This window comes from Pseudoliparis swirei, chromosome 9 (assembly GCF_029220125.1).
Source record: "Pseudoliparis swirei isolate HS2019 ecotype Mariana Trench chromosome 9, NWPU_hadal_v1, whole genome shotgun sequence".
NCBI lineage: Eukaryota > Metazoa > Chordata > Actinopteri > Perciformes > Liparidae > Pseudoliparis > Pseudoliparis swirei.
Window position 1 is genome coordinate 28019303 of NC_079396.1, and position 12934 is coordinate 28032236.

At 51.3% G+C, this 12934-nt stretch overlaps 2 protein-coding genes across 2 annotated transcripts in view; one reads left to right on the plus strand and one right to left on the minus strand.

Annotated features, from left to right (window-relative positions):
- Positions 1–485: 485 nt before the first annotated feature.
- The window catches only part of LOC130199228 (EMILIN-3), a 16637-nt gene continuing 4188 nt past the window's right edge, over positions 486–12934 (plus strand). Inside the window, exons 1-3 of the mRNA XM_056422534.1 lie at positions 486–858; positions 9337–9459; positions 10096–10370. Of these exons, the coding sequence (XP_056278509.1) occupies positions 671–858; positions 9337–9459; positions 10096–10370 (586 nt within the window). The 5' untranslated portion in view covers positions 486–670. The remainder of the gene's footprint in view (positions 859–9336; positions 9460–10095; positions 10371–12934) is intronic.
- Positions 3126–12934, minus strand: part of b4galt5 (UDP-Gal:betaGlcNAc beta 1,4- galactosyltransferase, polypeptide 5) — a 62798-nt gene continuing 52989 nt past the window's right edge. Inside the window, exon 10 of the transcript XR_008832786.1 lies at positions 3126–3772. The gene's annotated coding sequence lies outside the window, so the exon portion shown is untranslated. The remainder of the gene's footprint in view (positions 3773–12934) is intronic.

The window sequence follows — 12934 nt, forward strand, 5'->3', positions numbered from 1 at the left end:
TCATAGCAGGAAATTGGATTAAAGTTTTTGTTCTTTAAATCTGAGTATGTGCCCCCCCCCCCCCCCCCCCCATCATATTAGCAGTCGGTCCTCCCCTCGCGCAGAGGGTGGGATGCCCGCCCTCTGCGCGCCGCTTCTTTGCACGCATGCACGCGGACGCGCGCTCACACACACACACACACACACACACACACACACACACACACACACACACACACACACACACACACACACACACACACACACACACACACACACACACACACACACACACACACACAACCTCTCTTGTGCACGAGAGAGAGCGCAGAGAGCTCGGAGGCTCAGGTCCTTCACGTGTGTGTATCTACGGAGCTCTCCTCCTCCTCCTCCTCCTCCTCCTCCAGCACACCTTTGTGTGTTGTTTTTCCTTTTTTTCTCTCCCTCCCTCCTCCCTCCTCCCTCTTCTTGGTTACTTCCCCTCCGCTCCGGCCGACCCGCTCACTCCGCGGCGCGATGCTGCAGAGGACGCAGCAGCTGTTCGGGCTCCTCTCCTCCGGAGGAGGAGCAGCACCTCCGGCTGTGGCACTCTGAGGGAACTCCTCCTCCTCCTCCTCTTCTTCTTCTTCTTCTTCTACTTCTTCTTTCCTGCAATTTTTTTCAAAAAAAGGATTTAAAACCACCAACAACAATGAGGGACGCGTCGTGTCCGGCGGCCGCGCGGCTCCTATTGCTCGGCGCGCTCCTGTACGTGCACGCGGACGCCAAGGGGACTTTCTACGGGGGCCACGTCCACCCGTTCTACGGGAACAGATACAACCTGTTCAAGGCCGGACCCAGCCCCCCCCACCCGCCCCACAAGCCCATGACCCGACACAAGTAGGTGCTCCTGCGGGGTGGCTGCTGGTGTTATTGTTGTTGTTGTGGTGTTTGTTTTGGGGGATTATTCCCACGCTGCAGGGTGTTGAATTCTAAAAGAAGAGAGTGTGGGACCCTCTTCATACTGTACCCCCCCCCCCCCCTCCAGAGAAACACATGTCACCAGAAATATGGTTTTAGTTATGGGGCATGAGCTCCGTAACAGATCCCTGAATTGACTCTCTGTTTCTCCGTCTATTTCTCTCTCTCCCTCTCACACACTCTCTCTCCCTCTCTCTCTCTCACACACACTCCCTCTCTCTCTTTCTCTCTCTCCCTCTCTCGCTCTCTATCTCTCACACACTCTCTCTCCCTCTCTCTCTCACACACACACACTCCCTCTCTCACTCTCTCTCTCCCTCTCTCCCTCTCTCTCTGTCTGTCTGTCTGTCTGTCTCTCTCTCTCTCTGTCTCTCTCTATCTCTCACACACTCTCTCTCCCTCTCTCTCTCACACACACTCTCGCTCTCTCTCTCTCACACACTCTCTCTCCCTCTCTCTCTCTCACACACACATTATCTCTCTCTCTCTCTCTCTCTCTCTCTCACACACACTCTCGCTCTCTCTCTCTCACACACACTCTCTCTCCCTCTCTCTCTCACACACACACTCCCTCTCTCACTCTCTCTCTCCCTCTCTCCCTCTCTCTCTCTCTCTCACACACACTCTCTCTCCCTCTCTCTCTCTCTCACTCTCTCTCTCTCCCTCTCCCTCTCTCTCCCTCCCTCTCTCACCGTCAGCCCTTCTCTGCGGCTCACACCTAAAAACATCTGTGGCTGCTGTATAAAAACATGATGGAGCAACAATGACATGAACACAAAGGCGTCGTTATGGTGCCGGGATGGAGGTGTGTGAGTGTGTGTGTGTGTGTGTGTGAGTGTGTGTGTGTGTGTGTGAGTGTGTGTGTGTTGTGGGGAGGAGGGCTCAGTTATAGAGACTTCCAGCTGCTGACAGTATGGGAGCGGTACCACTGATCTCAGATCAATACTTGTTTTTATTTCCTCATTCAGAATCAATAACCAGGTAACCCTCTTCACCTGGAGAGTCTTCATCGTGTGAAATGAGACTTTAATCTCCTTAAAGGACGTTTTCTCTCTTTGAGTTGGTCCTCAGATCTCATCAGCTCAACACATTCATTCATAAATATATTATGAAGCTTTAGAGGGGTTAGTCCACTCAGCATCAGACTCATTCATACATTTATTAATAAAACTATATATTATGAAGCTTCAGAGGAGTTAGTCCACTCAGCATCAGACTCATTCATACATTTATTAAGAAAACGATATATTATGAAGCTTCAGAGGGGTTAGTCCACCCAGCATCAGACTCATTCATACATTTATTAATAAAACTATATATTATGAAGCTTCAGAGGGGTTAGTCCACCCAGCATCAGACTCATTCATACATTTATTAATAAAACTATATATTATGAAGCTTCAGAGGGGTTAGTCCACCCAGCATCAGACTCATTCATACATTTATTAATAAAACTATATATTATGACGCTGTATGCAGAGGGGTTAGTTCACACAACATTCATGTGTATATATATATATATATATGTATAGATGTATATGTATAAATGTTTTAAATAAATGTTGTAATATATTTATATATTTATTTATGAATAAATATGTATGAATGTTTTTATTCATTTTAAAATATATTTATATTAATATATTTATTTATAAATAAATATGTATGAATGTTATTTATAAATTAAAATTGTTATTTATGTTTATATATTTATTTATTCATATATATATATATTCATGAATATATATATATATATATATTCATGAGTATATATGAATCTCCAGATCCACCACATGTTCTCGCTGGCCGGTGGTCGTGGTTACCGGAGTTCTCCCGCATCCAACTATAGAGTTTATACAAGCGGCAGATACATGAGCTCAGCGGCTGCAACTTAAAAATAACACACGCGCTGTGTGTGTGTGTGTGGGTGTGTGTGTTTAAACTCTCGTTTACAGCTTGTAAATACAAAACTGTTGTTTCTGAACTGACGGATTAAAGAGAATTCTCAGCTGTTGGGAGTTCATGAACACTTTAATCTGTCGGTGTTGACTCGTCTGTCCTGCAGCCGTCGCTCGGTTCAGTCACGGCTTCATAGTATGGAAGCCTATGAGGGCCACGGGGGGGGGGGGGGGGAGGTTTTACGGCCAGACGTTTCGTCCAAAGTGTCAAATATTAAGTTTAAAGAAATTTAATTTGAACATTTCTTCATGTTTTTTTATTTTATGCACCGATCCGACCCGATCGACACCGAGGTTACGATCAATAATCTATCAGCGTGCCTCGATGTTTTAATATGACATAATTCTGACACGGGAACGTTATCTCACGATGCGTTCGACAGCTGTTTTCACGGGAAAATAAAATGAACGCCACGCTGCCCACCGAGCAGCAACAGGTGAAACGTTACCCGAGAGCCGCGTAGCCGTCGCCGGGGACAACGGGCATCGTGTAAATCAATTAGTGGATCCCAGCAGATGCTGCATGCCTTCGTCGCTGATGGGATTAGCGGCGTGTCCCCGGGGGGTTCACGCAATGATCTATGGGACCTTAGATCAAAGGGTGTGTGTGTGTGTGTGGGGGGGGGGGGGCGTTGGTAGAGGTCAGAGGTCGTGGGCGACTGTTTGTAAGTTTGCGTTGGGAGTGTTTTCAGTCGGGCTGTTTCCAGTTAGCGGATTATTTCTAGTTCGTCGAAGTCCGGGGCCTCGGCCCGGTTTTTCGGGGTGCGGGAATGTCGTCACGCCATCGGGGGTCCTTCTCGCTGTGAGGCGACCTTGTTGACCGCCGCCTCCCCAGGAAGTCCAAATGAACGACTGAGCGAATTGCTTTTGAAAACCTGTAAAAGAAAAAGTAAAGTGATTGTTTTTTACTTTAAAAAAAAGCGATTAGTTTGACATCACACACAATCTATAACGCGTGAGCCTTCAAACAAAGGTACGGCCTTCAGGCTGACGCCACGGAGGGAAATAAGATGAACAACGGACTGTTTTCCGTGGTCACTTGACTTGACGTGATTTGGCGTTAGCACTGGAGCGCGGTGCAGTTAGCGCGGCGCAGACGAAGTGAACCCTCGTCCGTTGACGGCGCCACACGTGCGAGGAAGACGCGCCAAGTTGCATTAACGTTAGCTACCTCGTTAGCGCCAGCATCATGTTTAGCTAACGTGCAGACATTAGCGACGTCGGCGTGTCTCCCAAAAGGCCGACGCGTTCCTTGAGACGCTCGAACTTCAAGAGGTCCATCGGTCTGGAGCCCCGGCGTGAGTTCTCTCGGAACCTTTTCACAAAGAAACGAGGAACGCTTCGCGGAGCTCAGACATCGGGAAGGAGCCCAAAGCAACGCCGCCTCCTGGGAACATTACGGGTCCGTCGACGGCGGGAACGTCGATTTGAAGTTTCTCTCTCTTTTTTTCCGGTTTCCCTTCGACTCTCCTGAAAACACGACATCTGACCATCCGTTGCTTCTTGAAGACGCGCTCCTGATCAACGTTCCTGATCAACGTTCCTGATCAACGTTCCTGATCAACGTCTTTCACCCGCTGACAGATGCAACCGCTCCGCTTGAAGTCCTTCCTTTTTATTTCCAGAACACAGACGGATATTCTTTCGACCCGGAGACGATTAAGTGTCGTCCCCCCCCCCCCGCCATTAAAGCATCTTTAAACAACCGATGTATTATGAACGGCAAAATAATGAGAATGTGTATTTATCAGCTGAGGATTAGAGGCCGGTCCACGAGGTTTTAATCACATGTATAAATAAATAAAGTCGCGGTTCAGCCTCCGGAGCCACAGGAACCAGAAGTGGCTGAGAATGTCGGAGCTGGAGGCGTCACGCCGTTTCCTTTCGCCCGAGTCGGCGGCCGCAAGAGAGCCGGCGGTGGGCGAGCGACCCGATTGTTATGAACAGAGTGTGTGTGTGTGTGGGGAGAGAGAGACGGGCCGAGGAGCGCCGTCAGCCCGTTAAGGGCCCGAGTTTCTATCCGGCCCCTTCACGCTCATGAACATGTCTGCGGCGGCGGCGGCCCCCCGGGGTCAAACGGTCAGGAGCGCCGCAGGTGAGAGAGCGGTCAGTCATGAGGACGGTGGGCGTCAAAGCAACGGTGGAGATTTTTTTCTTTGGGGGGGGGGGGATCAGGACCGCTTACATCAGTAAACAGGGATTACCTGAGGGGGGGAGGGGGGGGGGGGGAGTTGTTTTTCCCAAATGAAAGTCGAAAGTCTAGCAGCAATAACATTTGCCAATAAAAATGCCTGTGGGGCGATTGCAGAACTGTAACGCTATACTGGAAATATTTACAGTGGCACCAGAACATCAGTCAAAGAATGACAATATTATTGCCATCAAAAAAATAGTTGGGGGGGGGAGGGGGGGGGGGTCGTGTTAGGAGAGAGAGGAAAGTGAAGCGAGAGAGAAACGAGTTCAGGGAGGCGTCCCCCGAGGAGGAGTCTGATATTGATTGGGGAGGACTGAGGTCAGGGAAGGTGGGAGGAGTCGTGGGAAGAGTTGCCCGTTGCTCGTTGCCCGTTACCCGTTGCTCGTTGCCCGTTGCTCGTTGCCTGTTACCCGTTGCTCGTTGCCCGTTTCTTGTTGATCGTTGCCCGTTGCTCATTGCCCGTTGCCCGTTACCCGTTGCTCGTTGCCCGTTGCTCGTTGCCCGTTGCTCGTTGCTCATTGCTCGTTGCTTTCAAACCGGAGTGACGTCGGCTGTCTCCTCTCGTCTGTCACCGGGGATAAAAACAACATCGGAAACTATTTGCGCTGTGAAGCCTCGTGGTGAGAATAACCGGCACGCCCACGAGGCTCTCTCTCTCTCTCTCTCTCTCTCTCTCTTTCCTCACCCTCTCTTTCTCCGTCCTCTTCATCCTCTCCTACTCTTTCCTCTCTTCCTCTCCCTCTGATATCAGATCAGGATTCCTCATCCTTTTTTTCTCACCAAAGAGTCCAGAGTTAAGCCGTCTGCTTCAGCTACACACGCACACACACACACACGCACACACAAACACGCACACACACGCGCGCACACGCACACACACGCGCGCACACGAACACACACACACACGCGCACACACACACACACAAACACGCATGCACACACACACACACAAACACGCACACACACACACAAACACGCACACACACACAAACGCGCACACACACACACACACACAAACACGCGTGCACACACACAAACACGCACACGCACACACAAACACGCACGCGCACACACACACACAAACACGCACACACACACACACAAACACGCACACGCGTGCACACAAACACACACACACACAAACACGCGTGCACACAAACACGCACACGCACACACAAACACGCACGCAAACACACACACACACACACAAACACGCACACGCGTGCACACAAACACACACACACACACACAAACACGCGTGCACACAAACACACACACACACACAAACACGCGTGCACACAAACACACACACACACACACAAACACGCGTGCACACAAACACACACACACACACACACACAAACACGCGTGCACACAAACACACACACACACACACAAACACGCGTGCACACAAACACACACACACGTGCACACACACAAACACGCACACGCGTGCACACAAACACACACACACACACACAAACACGCGTGCACACAAACACACACACACACAAACACGCACACGCACACACAAACACGCACGCACACACACACACACAAACACGCATATTACACACACGCTACACACACAAACACGCATACGCGTACACACACACACACACACACACATACAAACACGCTGCACACACAAACACGTACACACACACACACATATACACAAACGCGTGCACACAAACACACACACGTGTACACATACACACAAACACGCGTGTACACAAACACACACACAAACACAAACACGCGTGCACACAAACACACACACACACACACAAACACGCGTGCACACAAACACACACACACACACACAAACACGCGTGCACACAAACACACACACACACACACACACACAAACACACACACACACACAAACACGCGTGCACACAAACACACACACACACACACAAACACGCGTGCACACAAACACACACACACACACAAACACGCACACGCACACACAAACACGCACGCACACACACACACACACACACACACACACACACACACACACACACACACACACACACACACACAGACAAAACAAAGGTCCCACACCACAGGATTCATATTTCTGCAGGATGAAGCTTGTATAATCTTCATCCTGCAGAATTGTGTGTGTGTGAGTGCATGTGTGTGTGTGAGAGTGCATGTGCGTGTGTGTGTGTGAGTGCATGTGCGTGTGTGTGTGTGAGTGCATGTGCGTGTGTGTGTGTGTGTGTGTGTGGAGCGGCGTTGGATTGACTTTACGAAGTGACTGAAGGAAACAGGAGTTTCTCTCACGCCATGTGAAACCTGACCCCCCCCCCCCCTTCTTTCATTTGATATTAAAAGCAGTTGAAGTGGTTTCAGTTCTTTGAGTTCTGCCGGTCGCCTCATCTCACTGAAGAGTTAAGGTTTGTTTAGATACAATGTTTTAATGCGTCCCCCCCCTGACCTTTCCCTAACCTCTCCCTAACCTCCCCCTAACCTCTCCCTGACCTCTCCCTAACCTCTCCCTAACCTCTCCCTAACCTCCCTAACCTCCCCCTGACCTCCCCCTGACCTCCCCCTAACCTCTCCCTAACCTCCCCCTGACCTCTCCCTAACCTCCCCCTGACCTCCCCCTGACCTCTCCCTAACCTCCCCTGACCTCTCCCTAACCTCTCCTAACCTCCCCTGACCTCCCCTGACCTCTCCCTAACCTCCCCCTGACCTCCCCCTAACCTCTCCCTAACCTCCCCCTGACCTCTCCCTAACCTCCCCCTGACCTCTCCCTAACCTCCCCCTGACCTCCCCCTGACCTCTCCCTAACCTCTCCCTAACCTCCCCCTGACCTCTCCCTAACCTCCCCCTGACCTCTCCCTAACCTCCCCCTGACCTCTCCCTAACCTCCCCTGACCTCCCCTGACCTCTCCCCTAACCTCCCCTGACCTCCCCTCCCCCTAACCTCCCCTGACCTCCCCTGACCTCTCCTCCTAACCTCCCCTGACCTCCCCTGACCTCTCCCTAACCTCCCCCTGACCTCCCCTAACCTCCCTAACCTCCCCCTGACCTCTCCCTAACCTCCCCCTGACCTCTCCCTAACCTCCCCCTGACCTCTCCCTAACCTCTCCCTAACCTCCCCCTGACCTCTCCCTAACCTCCCCCTGACCTCCCTAACCTCCCTGACCTCCCCCTGACCTCTCCCTAACCTCTCCCTAACCTCCCTCTGACCTCTCCCTAACCTCCCCCTGACCTTCCCCTAACCTCCCCCTGACCTCTCCCTAACCTCCCCCTGACCTCCCCCTGACCTCTCCCTAACCTCCCCCTGACCTCTGCGGTGGATAAAACTCCGGCTCCTGAACCGGAGCTGCTCCTGTGGGTGTTTAAAGGCTTCATGAACCGGCTCCGGTTCTGGTTCCGGCTCCAGTTCTGGTCCTGGTTCTGGATCTAAACCGTCATACTTGCTCGGCGGCGGGTTGCCAGGCAGCTGTGTTGCTAAAAGCTCCCCGAGAGGGAGGGCTTCATCGTTTCCTGTGTTGCACACTATGAGGAAGAGGGGGAGGAGGAGGGAGGGAGGAGGAGAGAGGAGGAGAATGGAGGAGGAAGAGAGAGGTGGAGGAGGAGAGAGGAGGAGGAGGAAGAGAGAGGAGGGAGGAGGAGGGGGAGGAGAGAGGAGGAAGAGGGAGGAGGGGGAAGAGAGAGGAGGAGGGGGAGGAGAGAGGAGGAGGGAGGAGAGGAGGAGGAGGGAGGAGAGGAGGAGGGGAGGAGGGGAGGAGGAGGAGGAAGAGAGGAGAGAGGATGGAGAGGAGGGAAGAGGGAGAAGGAGGAAGAGAGAGGAGGTGGAGGAGAGAGGAGGAGGAGGGAGGAAGAGAGAGGAGAGAGGATGGAGAGGAGGGAAGAGGGAGAAGGAGGAAGAGAGAGGAGGTGGAGGAGGAGGGAGAAGGAGAGAGGTGGACGAGGGAGGAGGAGAGGGAGGAGAAGGAGGTGGTAGAAGGGAGGTGGCGGAGGAGGAGCGAGGAGGAGGAGGGAGCAGGAGGAGGGAGGAAGAGGGAGGAGGAGAAGAGAGGACCAGAAAGGAGGATAGAGGAGGATGAGGAGGGAGGATGAAAGAGGAGGAGGAGGAGGGAGGAGGAGGGGTGCTGATGTCCGTCTGTTTTGAAGTTGTTTCCTGTTTCCTCTTCAGGGAAACGTTCACATGTTTAACATCTTTATGATTTCACGTGTTTAAAGTTTATTAATAATAATAATAATAAGCTCCTCCCACAGGAACCACTGCGCCTACGTGGTCCAGAGGAACGTCACGTGCACCATGCAGGACGGAGCGGCCGCCTTCGTGAAGGCGGAGTACACCACCCAGTGCATCTGGGGCCAGAAGTGCCCCGTCGTCATGTAAGCCGGCTGGATGCTGCCCTCTAGTGGCCGCGGCCGGGGGGGTGTGAAAGAGAGAGAGAGAGAGAGAGAGAGAGACAGAGATAGTGTGTGTGTGTGTGTGTGTGTGTGTGTGCGAGAGAGAGAAAGAGTGTGTGTATGAGAGAGATAAAGTGTGTGTGTGAGAGAGAGAGAAAGAGAGAGAGAGACTACATGTATATGCGAGAAAGTACATGTTTAAACTTTATATATATTTGTATATATGTATATCTCTATATATATATACATATATACGTATATCTGTATAAATATATTCGTATATATGTATATACATATATATCTATATATGTGTATATATTCACATATATATCTATATATGTATATATGTATACCTACATACATCTAGTTCTATATTTAGTTCATTCTTTTGAAATACGGTTGACCCCAAATAGATTAGCCTTCTTTTTGTATTTGTATACTTACATTTGTTACTTAATGATTTTAAAAAAGTAAAACGAAATCTGAAAATAAAGATTAATTTTCATATTTCGTTACCTCTCAAAACAAAAAGCTCTCAAACCCGTTCACGTGTACTGAGCTGCAGTGCCCTCTGTGACCAGCAGGGGTGACGTTCTCCCTCGCGTGTTCTCCCCGCAGGTACCGGACGTTCTTCAAGCCCAAGTACAAGGTGGGGCACAAGCAGGTGACGGAGCTGGAGTGGAGATGCTGTCCCGGTTACTCTGGAGAGAACTGCTACGACGGACCCACGTCGCTGCCTGACGTCGTGGCTCCGCCTTTCAGAGGCGGGGGGGCGGCGCCCCACCGGCCGGGCGTGAAGGGCTTCCCCCACGGCCCTCGGCCGCCCGTGGACCAGCGGCCCGGCGGAGGCCAGCTGGAGCCCGGCAGGCCCTTCCCCGGCTCGCCCAACTATGGTGAGAACCTCTACGCCGAACCCCTAGGTCGCCTCGGATCGCCCCAGAACCTCTACGCCGAACCCCTAGGTCACCTCGGATCACCCCAGAACCTCTACGCCGAACCCCTAGGTCACCTCGGATCACCCCAGAACCTCTACGCCGAACCCCTAGGTCACCTCGGATCACCCCAGAACCTCTACGCCGAACCCCTAGGTCACCTCGGATCACCCCAGAACCTCTACGCCGAACCCCTAGGTCACCTCGGATCACCCCAGAACCTTGTTACGAACTCAGACACTTAGGAAGTAGGACCCAATTGCACGACCCGGGAGACAGAGATAAAGTATTTGTAAGTACTTTATTTTTCGGTTCTGCAGTGAACAAAATGAAAGCGCTCACGTAGTGAGGATCAAAACTTTCAAGAGCACAACATAACCCGACCTGATCATGGCAAAAGACCAGACAGACTGACAAGGAACACTGGGAGACAGGGAATTTAAGCACATGGTAACAAGACACAGGTGGGACCAATCAGGGCGGGCTGACACTGATGAGCATAGGAGACAGGTGTGATGACAGGTGAAAACAATCAGGAAGCCTGGAATGAGAGAAAGCGAACATAAATGACATGAACCTCTCTAGCATATCTGTCGGTGCACAACAGTACCCCCCCCTCTAGGGCCAACTCCTGATGGCCCAGGCTGATTGTAAAAGTCGTGGATAAGAGTCTTGTCTACGATAAATGAAGCAGCTATCCAGCTTCTAGCCTCAGGACCGTAACCCTTCCAGTCTACCAGGAATTGCTTGCCCTCGGTATGGTCCTTATTTATAGTAATCCGTATGGGCTCAGTGCAATGGGTAACTGTGAACAACAAGCGGCCGTCTAAGGCACTGGCACTAACAGGATGAGATAGCGGGACAGTTTTTATTTTTAGCTGTTTGACTAGGCCCCAGTCTATAAGGCTTTCGTCAGCCCCTGAGTCTATTAACACACCCTGGTCAATGGTCTGATTGTTAATACAAATGTCTACCTGAGTAACAGGTCGAGGAGGGAAGTCTGCGGAAACTTGCTCACCAGCGCCTCCTTTGACTGGTGAGCACGATCTTTCCGGGCATGAAGCGAGTTGATGACCCGGCTGGCGCAGTAGAAACAGCAACCCTCCGTGACGGCGCTGCCTCTCCTCCAGAGAAAGCCTGGTTCTTCCAAGCTGCATGGGTTCACGGAGTCATTCGGAAGTGTAGTCCTCTGATGGTCCGGTAACATGAGCTGGAAATCCTCCGCTGGCGGCGCGACCTCCGAGGCGAATTCTGGAAGCTGGGAATAACATCTCGGTTGCGTCGACGCTCCTCTCTCTTTCGAAGACGGTTATCGATCCGGATGGCCACAGCGATGAGGATTCCAGATCCCGGGTGTCTCCAGTGGAGCCAGCTGGTCCTTTATCGGTTCGAAAGTCCTGTCATGAAGGCGTCACGAAGGCGGAACATTCCATCCGCTGTCCGCTGCTGCTGTACGAAACTCGATGGCATAATCAACCACCTGACGGTTGAGCTGACGTATTTGAAACAGTCTTCTGCTGGCCTCCGTAGCAGGCGATGAGTGGTCAAAATGCGCCTCATAGTCTCTATGAAATCGGCCAATGAGTAACATAGTTCGGTGTCTCTAGACCATTCTGCAGTAGCCCAGGCTGCAGCTCTTCCCGTTAAATGAGACACAATAACGCCACTTTACCATGCTCAGATAAAAGGCTGCTGGGTTGTGTTGAAAATGCAGATCACACTGTACCAGAAAGGCTCTGCAATTCGAAGAGTCTCCAGAAAATCTCTCCGGAAGAGCCAGCCGTAACGGGAGGAAACAGCCTGACCTGGGTCGTCAGCTGGAGTATTGACAGGCAAATTCTCAGCTGTGGATGACGTCACGGAGGAGCAGTCTGTTGATGAGTGAAAAATTATTCATTTGGGCAACCAGTTGTTGCATCTGTGTAGATAATTCTTCCTGAACCCCGCCTGGCGTCCTCTCAGCTCTTGTATTCCCGGCTGACTTTGTCCAGTTTTCCTCGTGATGAAAAATCGTCACGCCCTGTACCGACAGAGGCGTGAAAGCGTTCTTGGGTCGGCTGGGTCCATAATGTGGTCAGTTCGTTCTGTACGAACTCAGACACTTAGAAGTAGGACCCAATTGCACGACCGGGAGACAGACAGAGATAAAGTATTTGTAAGTACTTTATTTTTCGGTTCTGCAGTGAACAAAAAAGCGCTCACGTAGTGAGGATCAAAAACTTTTCAAGAGCACAACATAACCCGACCTGATCATGGCAAAAGACCAGACGAACTGACAAGGAACACTGGGAGACAGGGGAATTTAAGCACATGGTAACAAGACACAGGTGGGACCAATCAGGGGCGGGGCTGACACTGATGAGCATAGGAGACAGGTGTGATGACAGGTGAAAACAATCAGGAAGCCTGGAATGAGAGAAAGCGAACATAAATGACATGAACCTCTCTAGCATATCTGTCGGTGCACAACAAACCTCTACGCAGAACCCCTAGGTCACCTCGGATCACCCCAGAACCTCTACGCC